This window comes from Sinocyclocheilus rhinocerous, unplaced genomic scaffold, assembly GCF_001515625.1.
Source record: "Sinocyclocheilus rhinocerous isolate Xijiao unplaced genomic scaffold, SAMN03320098_v1.1 scaffold3636, whole genome shotgun sequence".
NCBI classification, from domain to species: domain Eukaryota; kingdom Metazoa; phylum Chordata; class Actinopteri; order Cypriniformes; family Cyprinidae; genus Sinocyclocheilus; species Sinocyclocheilus rhinocerous.
In genome coordinates this window covers 97,895-114,129 of record NW_015634515.1, presented here as the reverse complement: position 1 = coordinate 114,129, position 16,235 = coordinate 97,895, and the positions used below count along the sequence as shown (strand labels likewise).

The following is a 16,235-nucleotide window of genomic DNA, read 5'->3' as shown; positions in this document are numbered from 1 at the left end:
CATGGAATATTGTTTTGGCCCGCTTCCAGTTTGCTGTTCGGCTGTGGTTGAGTTTTCAAAGCAGCGGCGAGGCAAAAAATCTCCAAGTTGGTGGATCTTTGTGAAACTGGGTGGATTTCTATTCTGTGCCTCCAATCAATGTTACTTACAATTAAATTATGTCAATGTGGGGTTTTGAATGAACAAATAATCCCAATTTGGGTGAGAACATCAAACTTGAAAAGATACACTTTATTATGAATTTTACGTTTTTATAAAACACTCAAACTCAAAAACTCAGAGACATACTGATACAAAAAATTTTAAAAAACATAAAATGCCATGTAAGGACCCAAAATTCTGAATCTTTTCAGAATCTGTTCATTTACACGAACCATCTGAAAGAATCAATGAATCAGGCTTTCCAAAGCTACATATAAGAGAAGAAGAACTGTTTAAAACAAACTGATTCACTAGAATGAACCTGGCTTTCCAAAGCTTCATACTGTACTGTATATGAGAGAGGTCCATTTAGGATGAATCAAATCACTAGAATGAATCAAACTTCCCAAAGCTACATATGAGAGAAGGAACGTTTAAAACAAGTTGATTCGCTAATGAAATGAATCTGATTTTCCAAAGCTACAAACTGTATGAGAGAGGTTAGTTTAGGACAAACCGATTTACTAGAATGAATCAAGACATTCCAAAGCTATATGTAGGAGAGAAGGAATGACAATTGAAAACAAACTGATTCACTAGAATGAATCTGACTTTTCAAAGCTACATACTGTACGAGGGAGGTTAGTTTAGGACAAACCGATTCACTAGAAGGAATCAAACTTTCCAAAGCTACAGTAAATAGGAGAGAAAGAGAACCATTTAAAATGAACTGATTCACTAGAATGAATCTGAATTTTGAAAGCTACATACTACACAAAAGAGTGGTTCATTTAGGATGAACCTATTCACTAGAATGAAACAAACTCTTTAAAAGTTACATACGAGAGAGAAGTCCGTTTAGGGCAAACTGATTCACTAGAATGAATCAGATCTTTCAAAAGCTACATACTGTATGAAAGAGAGGTTAATTTTGGATGAACTGATTCATTGACAAAAATGAATCAAAAATGTCCAAACCCACATATGAGAGAAGGACTATTTAATATATGAACTGATTCACTAGGATGAATTTGACTTTTCAAAGCTACATACTGTTTGAAAGAGAGGTCCATTTAGGATGAACTGATTCAGAATAAACCAAACTTACCAAAACGCCATATGAGAGACAGGCAGTGCTTAATTTGTAAATTGCGAGGTCCCGGAACAAAGTGGGGTGACGGATCCGGCATGATTAGAGGAGGGAGAGGTAACGGAGCATTCGCGCAATGGAGGACCAGCTTACGTGATTAACAGCGTGCATCTTCTTACGGTCATGAAAAAAATCGGAAAGTCATGAAAGACAGCGCATCTCGTCTGCACTACTGCACGCTGCGATACAAGACTTTTGCTCGGGTTTCACTACAGTCGACAGAATTGTCACTTGCCTAATCGAGTCATTGTTGCATCGTCACAAAACTGTATCATTTGCACATCTTTTTAAGTTTGAGCCATTCTATACTGGCGTGCTCCAAAGGGGGTTTCCTATGCGCTCACAGTCACATCCATAGCGCGCATATAGTGCAGCCTCGCGAGTACCAAATTGAGTTATTTTTCGCAGCTTGTTGCACTTATGCGGCCAAATACACACAAAAAATGACGTCAAAATGGCCGTCCTGGCGATTATCCTCGTAAGCACAGTCGTTTTTTTTTGTCTTAACTAAATGTAAACATCTGAGAAAGAAAACGCATGTGTATCAGTATTGAATCCGTGCATTCGTGTTTGTGAGAGCAGCCACGTCGCATCTCTTTGCACGCTCAGTTGTTTCAAATGTAGATGCTAGGCAAGCCTGCTCATAATAGAAGTTTTTTTCATGAAATATATGCACGCTATGTCAACACAAACGTCTTTCATTGGTGCGTGAGGAGGGGATCTGTCAAATGAGGTGCCAGATCAGATTTCGGACAAATTCGGAGGTGCCGGATCAGGATCCGGCTTGTTCCGGCACAAATTAAGCCCTGGAGACAGGTATTTTTACGATAAACCGATTCATTAGAATGAATCAATTTCCAAAGCTACATATGAGAGAGAGAGGTATGTTTAGGACGAACCGATTCACTAGAATAAATCAATTTCCAAAGCTACATATGAGAGAGAGGTTCGTTTAAGATGAACCGATTCACTAGAATCAGATTTTCCTGTTTACCAATTCACTAGAATGATTTGAATCATATGATTATTATTATTTATTTATTGTAAAAATACACATTACAAACTAATATATATATATATATATATACACACAATATCTGCATTGTGGTTATTTATGTTGTTTTATTTGCACACCATCGTTATATTCTGTCAGCTTTTATTGAGAAGACCAGTCATCAATGGCCCACAATGGAACACAACTGTTCAGAGAAAAATTATTTTAAAACAAACCCAACAACAGCCTGTTATCCAGCACCCCTAAATTACCATTTGATTTCTCATTGCATTGTATCAATATGCTGCTGTGGTTTTGTTCGGTCATCTATGATTATAATCACATGATTTACAGTGGATTATCCAGCCTGTCATTGTATGGCATGTTGGCTACGCCGCTGGAATATTTCTAAGCGCACACCTCATTAAAGTCCTTTGAGAGGAAAACAAAACGAAATAAGTCATTTGGCGAGCTTTAGTATGCATGGAGGATGTAAACAAATGAGATCACCTTGAAAGGACAATTAAGAAGAAAGCTAAGAACCCTTTCGGACCGCACAGAGTAATTACAACTTAAAAGATAAATGATTTAGTTTTTAAATGGTGTTCTGAATCGAGTTAGTTTTAACAAAACAAGGAACAATCGATACACTCGCAGAAGACCACAAATGTACCCAATTGGCAGTGTTTAGCTTAATGACGGACGCTGAAATGGCAATGACAACTGGCACAGCGACCTTGAGCACTGAGCAGACAGATGGACCAACAGAAAATGGGGTTTTCTACTAATTAAAACCAGAGTTCCCTAGACATAGAAGATTATTTCAATTCAGTGTGGAGCTTAATATAGAGCTTTAAAATGTTTACTGAGACTGTGGTGCTCAAGATGGAGATTTACCCTCCTGCAGAGAATAAGACTGATTTTTAAGGTTTGGTTCTGTTGTACTTTTATTTTGTTCACAGCATGCTAGACATTCAGATGTTTGTGATGAGATCTTCACACTCATTTTACTGCACATCATTTAGCCTCAAGCCTGTTTCAACCACAGAATAAAGAGCTAAATAAAAAGGGTAATTGCGACTCGAGACTTTTTTCTTGAATTGTGAGAAAAACTCGAAATTCTGAGAAAAAACGTCTGAATTGTGAGACAAACTATAAACAAAAATGCAGTGGTGGAAAGAGTACTGAAAAAATATACTCAAGAAAAAGTACCATTACCTTCCAAAAAAAATGTAGTGTGAGTAGAGTAAAAGTACTTGTCCAAAAAGATTTGGTCCTCAATTTGTGTTTCCAACACACTTTTTCACAGCGCGCATCACGCGCTCAAACTCATCAAAAGTCAACAAGTTCAACAAGAAACAATAACGACTTATCCAAGTGACTGCTGCTGAACGCACGTGAGAGAGAGACGAGGCAGCACAGATCGCGTGTCTCATAAGTGAGTGGGAATTTACCGAACGTGGCACTTGGGGGAGTTAACACTGTGTACGCAATACCCGCAACCTCACACCAAATTTCAGGCCGTGTAGATAGGTAAGCATATATACAAATCATTTAGTAAGCAGAAATCCGAAATTTAACTTAAGTTAGAGGAAGATGCGACTGAATTGATGCTTGAAGAATGCGCTTCCAGCAGCCATGATAAACAGTTGGCGGTTAAAGTTTTCTATGCACAATTTGATTTGACGAAAGTCACGAGACCTATTACTATCTATCCAATCACGTTGATGGATAAAAATAAAATTAAAATAAGCATGTAACGACCACAAACGGAGGAAAATAGCGGAGTAAAAGTACCGATACATCACTTAAAATGTACTCAAGTAAAAGTAAAAGTACACAATTTTTAAACTACTCAAAAAAGTACAATTACTGATTAGAAACTACTTAATTACTGTAACGTGAGTATTTGTAATTCGTTACTTCACACCCCTGCAAAAATGTAACTTTCTTGCAATTTTGAGTTTACATTTTTGCGTTTCTAAAAAAAAGAAGTTTGCATCTCACAATTCTGTTTTTTCTACCCTTTTTTATTATTCCATGTCGGAAATAAAAAAAAACAGAATTGCAAGATGTAACAATTCGGAGGAAAAAAAGTCAATTTCAAGTTGTAAACTCAAGATTACAAGGAAAACAGTCAGAATTCTGAGTTATATCTCGGAGTTTCAGTGAGTTGTGAAAAAGTAGCCATTCATTTTGACTTTTAATCTCTCAATTTTCTTTTAATCTCTTAGTCCTTTTTTTTTCTCCGAGCAATTGTGAGTTTATATCTCATAGTTCTACAGCTACATTTTACAAACTGTGAGAAAAACACGAGGGAACAAGCAACATACAATTTTAGACTTCTCTTAGAAATGCGACTTTATATCTTATAATTCTTGCCTTTTTTCTCAGAACTGCATGAAAAGAGTATGAATTGTGAAATTAAAAAATCCTGATTATCTTTTATATTTTTTACTCCATGACGGAAACAAGTTTCCATAGTTCAAGTAATATGACAGTGAAGCTGAAACAACCGTTTTTTAATGCACAATTATTATTTTACATAGATTTTTTTTTTCTTTTGAACAGATTTCTTCTTTTTTCTGATGATTTCATCTCCTCCCTGTAAATAACAAACAATAAAACATAACCAAACATGTCTAAGTTGTCTATATGAAAGCTTTGGAAGGATGTGGAAGATGACTAACCTGGACTCTAATACCACTTGTTGATGCCAAAAAGTCTTGCCCTGTCAGTGGCAGAGAGAAAGGTCGCAGCATCACTGCACATGGTCTTTCCATTCTGGTCGCCTTTTGGCACTGCTGGAATGCCCGGGACGGATGGTAAAGGGTCTCCGGTGCCGTTTCTTCTGGTCACAGAATTCACTGCATTTCCAATGTCAGGAAATACAACTTTTTTTTGTCTTCCCTTCATGCGCCTGGATGGAGGCCTCGTGTTAGAAGATGGGTCAGCCAAGGAAGGTGTAAATTGAGGTAACTGGGTCTGGGAAGAGCTCTCAAAAGTAGGAGTAATGCTTGGCCTTGTCAGCGTCTTGCTTTTTCGGCTTGGGGAAACAATTTGATAAACTTTATTTAGTCATTAAAAATGTCTTAAGGTGTACCTTTGTGTCAGAAAACTCATAACATGAATGAATAAAAGTGATAAACATGTCTACTTTGTTCTTTTACTCTTAATGTTTTTAAATCCTACACAACATATCGACCTTATTTAAAATGACCAAATGAGTATAGGCTACTGAAAAATTCCAGATTAATAGGCTATACAAATATAAATAGACGCTAAATATATATGCTTGATCCATTAAGATGAAATACATCTCTTGGTGCTACTGCTTACCTTTTCATTGCGATCACAAACAGTTAAAATGGTCTGAACAACTTCAGTCACAGACGAACTGCTCTGAACAGATTCCACTGAAGTCGCCTCAGGACTATGGCGTCATAATGCGTCAAATTCTACCGCTGATGTTCCACTGGGCTGTAGGTGCTCCATATAGGCCTACTGTAAGTGCTTAAGCAACACAACAGTAAAGAGGACGTTCACACAGGCCTCTTTTTGCATTCATCTGCGCTGCTTTTTTCATGTTTTCTATGTAAACATGCGCTAGACAGACGCGCGTCGCGTCTTTTGCAGCGTCTCGCACGGTGTTCTAAAAACGCGGAGCTCAGGTTTAAAGTTGTGCTTGCTTGCTTCTTAATCCACCTGCTCTCAGGGTTGTTTAACAGTTTGGCAACAATCATGTTGTGGCTCACTGGCCACACTAGAATTCCTCACATTTTGAAAAATGTTCTTATTTTAGATATTTATTGTGATATTGATGGACTCTTTTAAAACATTATGTTGAAACCGGTTCACTATTGCACACTGTTTTCATTTCCGCAGTTTAGAGGAAGACAGTAACTAAGAATAGTGTGTGGCATCTAGAGAGAAGATGGTAAACGCCCTGTTTATGACCTATCACACTCATAACCTCTTTAACAGAGAGTCAAAAAATAATAATATATATATGTGTGTATATTTGTGTGTGTATGTATATATGTCGCGTCGGATGGTTCCTTTAATGCACGGCAATATTTATGTAATATATATATATATATATATATATATATATATATTTCAATCGTAAACTAAAAAAAAGGTTGTTTTTTTTTTGTTCATTATCTGTTAGCACATTCCTATTAGCAAGAACCTTTACATTTACACATTGAGTGAAAAATGTATTATTGACATTTTATTTGCTACTATTCGTTAAATCTGAATCAAATAGTGAACTATACAGTGCATTCTAGGTTTACATGACAGTATTTTGGTTACAGGGTTAAAACAAAAAAAGCACGAAAAAGTAAATATAGAACATTCCATTGATGCTACAACGGCAAAATGAACAGGTTATGTCTTTTAGACTAATATTATATTGAAATGAACATTAGTTCATTAATTAATTCTGAGTCAAACAGAATAAAAAAAAATAAAAAAAAATGTAGAATCTGATGAAAAGTAAGCATTCTATTCAACAAGACTTCAAATAATGCCATTATCTCTATTTGTAGCCAATAGACTACGTGCATGGCCTTGATGACATCATCAGCTAAAAAGGAAAGTTATTTCAGAAGAAAATTACATTTTGATGAAATAATACAAGAAATTTAATTGAAATAATGTGTAATGAAGAATCATGCACAATAAGATCAGAAACATGTTTTAAGAATGGAAATAGGATCAATTTTGATTTTATGTTGACCTTGAAATCGATCTTTTCCAAACTCACTCCACTTTCGCAAGCAAAAAGTGAGCAGTATCTAAACTTTTACTATTTTTTTTCCCTTAGAGAGACTATGGATTCTATGTATTTTTCACAAACCCTACATGATATGCATGAAAATCTTACATGGCAGTTATTTAAATGTCACTATAAATATGACTTATGCATATATGAATACTTAAAAAAAAAAAAAGAGAGATGCATATTCAATGCACAATTCTCATGCCAAAGACGTATTAGGCTACACTGGAATGTATTTATATGCTCTACATAGCATAACAAAAGTCATAATCCATTAACATAATAAAGAGAATTACAATGATTGTCCTTTGTGGCAGTGTACATGAAATTAATGCTAGGACTGGAAATTAATCCACGGGTCATTCCTGTTATGTAGTACATTTTCATAAGTCTATGTTTGAATAAAAATATAAAATTGACAATTGTTGCAGATTGAAGTCATTAATTTTCTTTCATGACAATATTACAATGAATGCACTAAAAAGCATAAAAGTCCATTTATTAAGAAATATTCCAAGTGCTTTTCTTTCTTTATTCAAAATATTGAAACCAAACTTGATTGTAGTGTTTTAATTGTTAATCTTTTTATAGATATTTACTTTGTCTTCAATATTACTTTCCACCCTGTCTGCTGAAAAATCCCTTTAACTAACAAAAGCCAGTTCCTTAATGACACAATCGTCCAGGAAGTGACATTTTTGGTGGGAAAACATACATCATCATATACATCTTAAAGTATGAGCAATTAATTTAAAGATGTCTTGTGCTATTAGTTTGTTTGTCTCATTTCAAAATATTCCACCCTGTCAGACAAGATTTAAAAAAATGGGTATGATGGAATCAAAATACTAAAACATGGTTAAAAATATCAAAATTAACTTGAGCTAACTATCAATCTGTAATTAAACAAAGCATTTAGCCCTTTATTTCCACCCTGTTATGTTCCATCCTGTTAGGCATATTGTTCTTTTTTTTTTTTTTAATAAGTTATGATTTATAAACGTTTATGTGCCTGAGCTTAGCAGAGCATATTTCTGAAATACTTAATTACAATACAAGCGTATTCATTTTCTTAAGTTTTCAAAATGTGTGGCATAACAGGAATGACCCCTATGGCGTAACAGCAAACAACGAATGAAAGGCATATCCGTATGCATCTGTATAGCATTTCCATATGAAACTACTAGTAATAGTGCAAATTTAGTCACATCCATACTTGGAAACATTACGAAAGTGCTCCTAATAAGAAAGTCATGCTCAAAAGTGTAACTGACGGCAGCAGAAAGTTAAGCTCCTGAGTAAAAATGAAATATCAGACCATTCCCAAGCTGCTTTGCTCTGATGTACATCACGGAGCTGGATCTGTAACAGTGCTCTGAACGTTGTCTTGCAGGAAGGCAGTGGGCGACCTGAGTGCTACTGTGTCTCCTTCAGGACATGTGTCTGCAAGAAAGGTGTCCAGGGAGGAGTTCGCATGGGCATCCTGGTCTGGGCCAGCCAGGCTAGGAGAGGCCATGGGGGTGAGGAGGACGGAGGTGGGACAGTCGGAGGAGAAGTACCTGGCCAGTGCTTGCAGCTGTTCGGACTGTGGCGCGGCGTCCGTAGAGAGACTCTGACACAGGCCTGAGAGGTTCTGACGTACATCCTCTATGCTGAGCTTCAGCTGGTTGTGATCTTGCAGTAATTTCTCCTTTTCGCTCCTCTGATAAATGTGGAAACAAAAGAAGATCCATTTTAAGATTACATTTCAGTTTGTGTTTACCAGACTTTGCATTCCTTATGGAGAAAAACGCTAATCATAACACATGCTATTGATTGTCTTGGTGTCTGTTGATTTGCAGCACTGCGTAATGTGTGCAAAACTGCATACTATATGTCTGATTGATTAGTTTTCTTATTCTACGTCTGAAAAGGGGACAATAGAAGCAATATAATAGTATACTTTATGCTCATACACATTGTGGTAATGGTTAGGGATGGGAATCATAGGGCATTTAAAGGTTTCTGGTTTCTCATTAGGAATTCTTGCTGTATTTTAGAGGAAGAACCACCAACTTTTAATAATTTGTTTTAAAAAGGCCTATATACTAATTTCAAATACTTAAAATTAATAATTCATTACTGCTGTCAAATCGATTAATCGTGATTAATCGCATCCAAAATAAAAGTTTGTGTTTACATACTACATGTGTGTGTACAGAGTATCTATTTATATGTATATATAAATATACACACATACATGTATATATTTAATCTCAATTAAAGGTGACATATTATGAAAATCTGACTTTTCCGGGTTTTAAGTGCTATAATCAGGTCCCCGGTGCATCTACCAACCAAGGAAATGTGAAAAAGATTAACGTAGTAACTTTGTTTTGGTAAGCCTTTTTCTGTAAGCGTCTGAGAAAACGAGCGCTCCCTTGGTGATGTTGCAAATGGATCTCATTATAATATTACCGCCCCTTAATCTGTAAGTTTACACCCACGGTGCCATTATTTTGATTTTGCAAGCGACAACAGTGTACTAGTTATAATGCCATGGCGAAAGTGCAAAAACATTAGACTACTCACCATGCTCTCTCGTTGTCAATAACTCCGCCCCTCACTTCCGGTTCTGTGGCTGCGGTTCTATGGCTGCGGTTCTGAAACTGCTGGTGCTGCGGGTCTGCAGCTGGATATATCTCAAAGTTTGAGCAACACATGCTAACTGTTCTGTCTTTGGTGCAGCTCTATTCTGGAAAAGGGGGCGGGGAGCAGCAGCTCATTTGCATTTAAAGAGACAGGCCAAAAAAACAGCGTGTTTCTGCTCCCACTCAAAATAGGCATTGTCAAAATGATATAATAAATGATCTGTGCGGTATTTTGAGCTGAAACTTCACAGACACATTCTGGGGACACCTGAGACTTATATTACATATTGTAAAAAGGGGCATAATATGTCTCCTTTAATAGATTTGACAGCACTATAAATTGTATTTTATTGTAGAGATGTTACCAAAAAAATAAATAATTTCTATATATCTGTACAAATTTTGTATGCAGATGTATATTTTTAACGGTCTACTTTTACAATGAAAGGATAATTTATTACACAAAACTGATATGATACACACACACACACACACATCATTATATATTCATGCAATCATTGTTTTCATCTACTTGTGGCCATGCCTACTCCCTACAGTCATATTTTGAGTCTAATTGATTGACCTAAAAAAAACAACATATAGACATCACAATAACACTGGTATTGTGAATTCTTTTGGACATGATAATCATGCAGAGAATATATTTTCTAAATCTGGAAATAAAGCAAAATAATGGAGAGCAAAAACATTTACAGCAATACTCTGACATTAACTCTATCGTTAATTAGATTAATTAGCATAGGTTATTGCTTCACAACCTGCATGAAGTCATTAACGACAGTTTTATATTGGTGAAACAATGTGGTCCAAATGACAGATGTGCAACAAAGTTACAAAGAACAGTCTTGACAAGCTAGTTAATTTCTTCAAAGATGCATCTTCCTATGGTAGTTAAGCTTTGTTGTTGTACGGGAAACACAGCCCAGAATGAGTTGTTGCGTGAGTTTGAAAACTCTCAAATTCAAGTTAATGGTTTGAATCGGTCTGAGACTGATTCTTTTGAATGTAATTTCAAATTCATTTAAAGTAACTGGCTCATTCATCATTCCCTCTTACAGAAAAACCACATGTGGAAACCCCGTTAAAATCACATGTGAAACAGATGTGAAACACATATGAAACGCACATGAAACATGTAGTTTTAGAAAATTTTCATGGCGTAAATGTGTGAAACCCATGTGATCACATGTGATTTTAACGTGATTTCCACATGTGGTTTTTCTGTAAGGGGGAATGATTCATGTGCGTTTCATATGTGTTTTACATGTGTTTCACATATTTCACACGTGATTTTAACGTGTGATTTGCTCATGTGAAGTTCATGTGGTTTTTCTGTATAAATGAGAGTACAACGATCATGCTGCACATTGTTTGATTGCACTACACTGATTCAGTCGAATTTAATGGGGTAAATGGGGCTTAAACTGTTCGAACCCGTTCAAATACAAAATACTATTTTAGATTCAGTAGATATGACAAACGGATATACCAGTTTCTTAATTTCTCCCTCCAGCCTGTAGATGCAGTCCAACTTTCTCTTGCGGCAGCGCTGTGCAGCCATGCGGTTTTTACTCCGCCGTCTCACATCCTGAACAAACTCCAGCTGTTCTGGGGTCAGCTGCTCGCGTTTCAACATCTGCAGGAATGCTCTCCGGGTCATGCTGGAAATTTGCTCCACAGGGAATGGCAAATCCACCTGGGAAGAAAACCGAGACGTCAACACTGCATTATGGAGGATTGCAGCTGTGTTCATCCTCCAGTTCGGTGACATTTTTCAGTAGGGACTGAAACTTTTAATTGAAGCATGTCAGGGAATCTCAGTCGAGGTTGACATAAAAGGTCTGCAATTTGGCACCAAACTTCAACTCTAACTTTAAGTTTTGCAACTGTAAGTGCAAGCAAGCTCACCTCTTGCACTTGTTCACTGCTGCTGCACTGCGCACAGTCTCCATCCGATTCGCACTCAGAGGTTTCCCTTGAGTTAATGGGGGACATGCAGGGACTGTCTTCAGTGTCCTCTTTGGACAGAGTGTCTCCTCCAGAGGTCTGTCTATCATTGGAGCTCAGGTCTCTCAGGAAGGGACAATCATCAGGTGCAGCGCCCAGATCCAGATGCTTTAACCAGTGGAAGTCTGAGCCATTTCCTGCAGATGACTGGTCGATAGAGTCCAAAGGTAGCGGCTCATTTAACGTGGAGCTCAAATCCGGCCAAAAACCCTTTGCGAGATGCTCAGCCACTTCCCTTTCCACCGTGCTTCGTTCTGTGGAGCAATCTTTGGGGGTCAGTTCAGAGAAGGTTTGTTCGTTGGAATCAAACACCTGGTTGTCATCTGTGCTAATGTTGCTGAGGTCTGGAGGGCCGGAAATGCTGTCCAAATCCCCGCTTGACTGCGCAGAATTCAGAGGACATAGTTGGCTACAGTCGGTGGGCGACATTAGAGGCCCTTCACGTTGGTCAAAGTGGCCCTCGGTGATACTGGCTATGTTCAGGTCTTTATCAGTAGGTGGTTCACAATGCACATCCATTGCTAGTTCCTTCTGGAAATCGCCCTCCATTGCTAAAATGTCCCCTGCTGCAGAAGAATGCAGTTTCTCATTGTCACCGGTGCTTGAAATAGACAGGAAAGGACAAACTTCAGCGGCCGCCACGGAAGAGGAAGGCAACTGTGGGCCACAGTTCTGTAGGCAAAACTGATCTTGGCCATCACCCATGTGGTATGCAGTGCTTCTTGCGTAAAGCGTGGATAAGTCTAACTGCATTACTTTGTCATTTGTGATGGGGGGACAATCTTCAGAACTTTCTTCAGAGGGTGTTGCAGATGCAGCTTGCATGACAGTGCTTGCATCTTGAGGTACGCGATCTTCTCCAGTTTCAGGGGTTTGGTCATCTGGACTGCAGACGGATTGGGATTTCTCATGGGATGCTTGGCTCTTGCTTTTACCCTTCACTTTTTTTGAGGTTCCACCACCATCGGAAAACTTTGGGACGAGGAATTCAAAGCAGGCTTTATCGAGGTTTTGAAATCCGAGAAATTCGGCGCATCTGTGGATCTCCAGGATGTTTTCTTTCGTGAAGTGAAGTTTTGCAGTGTAGGCAAACTGCAGAAGAGGTTCAAATCCTTCCACCGTGACCTTGGGAGATTAATGATGTAGTCATGATTACTGCATGAATGGATCATTTGCAAATCGCATTAACTGGGTTATTGCTGTCACTTAATTTACTCAATTTAATCTCAATATATAAGGCCTAATTTGACAGCACTGCAATGTAAACAAATTTTAAAGGAACAGTTCACACAATAATGAACACTCTGTCATCATTTACTCGCCCTCATGTCATGCCAAACTCATTTGACTTAGTTTCTTCCATCATACACTCAAGGAAAAGTTAGTTTTTCCATAAAATCAAAGTCAAAACAAATGCATCACGAAGAAATGAAGAACCATGTTCAAAAAAATGCTAAAAATGTGGTGTAACAATCTTGATTACTAATTCATAAATGTTATGATGTTGATATTTATCTTTGACTTGTCATAAAAAGGTCAAATTATCTAGCATTTTAAGAAACGTATAGACCTTGACACACAGTTATGAGAGTTAACAGTATAAATAAACAGTTTTGTAAATATTTTTGTAACTAATAATATTAATTATAGACCTTGACACACAGTTATGAGATTTAACAGTATAAATAAACAGTTTTGTAAATATTTTTGTAACTAATAATATTAATAATAAAGTATCATGCCAAAAATACAAATAAAGGTCTGTTTCAAACATTTTATTAATTTGATATCTGGATAGCTACATCACCAAAAAAATATTTATATATATTATAAACATGCTCATCATAGAAGATGTGTATTCAAGTCAGCATATGTATTATCATTTTTTTTATGTATTTTTGAATAAATATATCTACAAAAAAATATAGGCTATACATCAAGTCATTGACCCTCACACTAACCTTCATGGATTTATTCATGCATGAGTAAATGATGACAGAATTTTGTTGAACCATATATATTGTTTGTTTTAGGGGTTGCTCAATCTATGATTTTTTTTTTTTTTAAATAAATGTATTTATGGGTGGTCTGGTCATGTGTTAATAATTACAACAAATCATAAAGGGTTTTCATAGTTTTCTCAAAACCTCCAGATTCAACCCATCCACCATATCAAGCATTACCTCATTCGGTAACCTGACGGTGGGGTTTGGTCGGCTGCGGTTTGTAAGTCTGGTGTAAAAATAGTCGCTGCAGGAAGCCAGCACTGAAGAGTGCGCTCGAAAGCTCCTGCGCTCCACTTCAACCGTCACATCACACAAGAGCTCCTTCTGTCTCAGCTCCTCCAGCGAGCGAAGAACATGATGGCTGTGAACAGCGGACTGAAAGGTGAAAACAGAGGTCCGGGGGCCATCCACAGACATGACGCAGGGGTTTAGCTACAAAAAAACAGATACATAGACGCAACTGTTTAACAAAGTGGAAATACAGAAATAGATGCATCAAGTTACACTTGGGTGGAGTGATGTCCGGCTTAATACAGTACATGATGATGATGATGATGGACACATACAGTATTCAGACACATTTACAATTACACCGAGCAGAATATAAAAAAGAAATATGTAAATAAAAGGACCATAATAATACTTTTTTAGTGTTTAAACTTTTGAGTAACCATTAGGATAAGTAAACAGAATGACTGTGTGCATGACTCTGCAAAACATTAAAAACATGTTTTCAGTTAATAGTTAGACAAAATATAGTTCTTCTTACTGTATGTGTCCATCATATAGTTCACATAAAGTTAACAGAATAGTTTTCACTGGATATGTCAACATAAACCAAAATGAGTGTTAAGCAACTGTGTAAACATTTGTTTTTCAGCTGGCATAAATAAACATTGCTTAACTATAATACCTGGAAATTCCATTTTCCCAATAAGGCATAATCTTCGAGATAATACAGCAAAGGTAGGAACTAGCTAGTTGTTTACTGTGAAATTGACATTGTACATTTTAACACACTCGTGTTTACACGTGGGGTTTGTATGTTTGTAGAGGAATAGAAAACCGACCTGACATATCACTGGAGATCAGAAGCCGTCAAAAGTCGCACTCTGTCCATCGCTTTTGCAGTTTAAACGTGAAATCGGATTAAAGTTTGACAGCGAAACAGCTCCTTAACGCCTATATGCCTGTCATGTGACTGTCCAGTGCGGCAGTGAGCGCGCGTCACACAGCACGCACAGAACGTACTGCGTCATACATCTGCTAGTCACGTCTTTGAGAGACACGCCCACTTCTAGAACAGATAGATAGATAGATAGATAGATAGATAGATAGAACAGTAAAGCCCATTTACCAACATTTTCAATAATCATCTTATCTTGTGAAAAACAGATGACAATATTCATTTAGAAAAATATTCAGAATTAATTATAAGAAATGTCAGTTATGTAACTACCATTAACTCAAACATTTATTAATCATATATAATTATGAGTATTTTTACTTTTAAAAATATACTGCTGTAAAATCTATGTGTTTACTGTCATTGGAAGGAGAATGCAATGATGCCACTTTTCTTAAAACCTCGTAGAGTTGCGTTTGATTGCAGTACTGTTCCGTTTGTTTGTTTGGTCTAGGTAGTTTAGTTGTCGGTTTTGTTGACTGTGTAGTGGTCGAGTCGTATGTTTACTGTCCTCGGCTCGGTCATGTCAGTGTACAGACCCCTGGTGTGTTTGCTCAGGCATGGGACAGCAGCGCGGGTCTGCAGGACAGTCACCACCTGGTCACCTGTAGGAGCTGCTTTCAATGCCAAAGGCCAGAGGAGACTAGACCTCCTCCAACCAAATGCGGTACGTACCTGTCTGGATCTGTCTAATTTTAATTTGATGATTGTCTTTTAAAAGAGTTAAATACAAACCATATGTCAGGGGTTGTTTGGTGTCCCAGAGTTCAGCTCTGTGGAGGGCTTTGAGGTGGTCCCAGGACAGAGCCCTGCAGGAGACGGAGCAGCTGGTGGAGAGAGCCTGTCACTGCCCTCCAGGAGTCCAGACTGTGGAAATATTTGACAAACTCTCAGACAGACATGGTAAACATGTTAAACATGGTTGATATAAATAAATAATAGGGTATGAAAAACGAGGGCTTCAGAAGCCTGCTCTCCTCGTTTGAAATTCAAAGCTGTGACAATTAAGGATATTGAAGGCTATGTGGTGTGTGTGTGTGTGTGTGTGTGTGTGTGTGTATATATATATATATATATATACACTTATTTTTTTGGTAACTTATTTCAAAAAGTGAAACTTTCATATATTCTAGATTCGTTACATGTAAAGTAAAACATTTCAAAAGTTTTTTGGTTTAATTTTGATGATTAGAGCTTACAGCTCATGAAAGTAAAAAATACAGTATCTCAAAATATTAGAATATTTCCTAAGATCCAAAAAAAAAAAGGATTTGCAAAACAGAAAAGTTCAAGTTCTTTAAAGTATGTTCATTT

General features: G+C 37.2%; 1 protein-coding gene, 1 long non-coding RNA gene and 1 pseudogene across 3 annotated transcripts; 1 reads left to right on the top strand and 2 right to left on the bottom strand.

The window, feature by feature from the left end:
- Positions 1-4,813: 4,813 nt before the first annotated feature.
- Positions 4,814-5,977, bottom strand: LOC107745879 (uncharacterized). Its single transcript, XR_001640637.1, has 3 exons — positions 5,625-5,977; positions 4,976-5,331; positions 4,814-4,890 (listed from the first exon to the last, which is right to left on the bottom strand). It is a non-coding gene; the product is annotated as an uncharacterized LOC107745879 (long non-coding RNA).
- Positions 5,978-7,968: 1,991 nt separating this feature from the next.
- Positions 7,969-15,020, bottom strand: LOC107745875 (transcription regulator protein BACH1-like). Of its 2 annotated transcripts, none has more exons than XM_016559902.1 (5): positions 14,806-15,020; positions 13,913-14,170; positions 11,631-12,854; positions 11,212-11,418; positions 7,969-8,773 (listed from the first exon to the last, which is right to left on the bottom strand). In XM_016559902.1, exons 2-5 carry the CDS (start codon positions 14,150-14,152, stop codon positions 8,420-8,422), a joined length of 2,025 nt encoding a protein of 674 aa, XP_016415388.1. In that variant the 5' UTR covers positions 14,153-14,170; positions 14,806-15,020; the 3' UTR covers positions 7,969-8,419. The 2 variants fall into 2 exon arrangements, with proteins under 2 accessions (XP_016415388.1, XP_016415387.1); XM_016559901.1 differs by having other exon boundaries at positions 13,913-14,167.
- Positions 15,021-15,444: 424 nt separating this feature from the next.
- Positions 15,445-16,235, top strand: part of LOC107745878 (mitochondrial intermediate peptidase-like) — a 22,058-nt pseudogene continuing 21,267 nt past the window's right edge.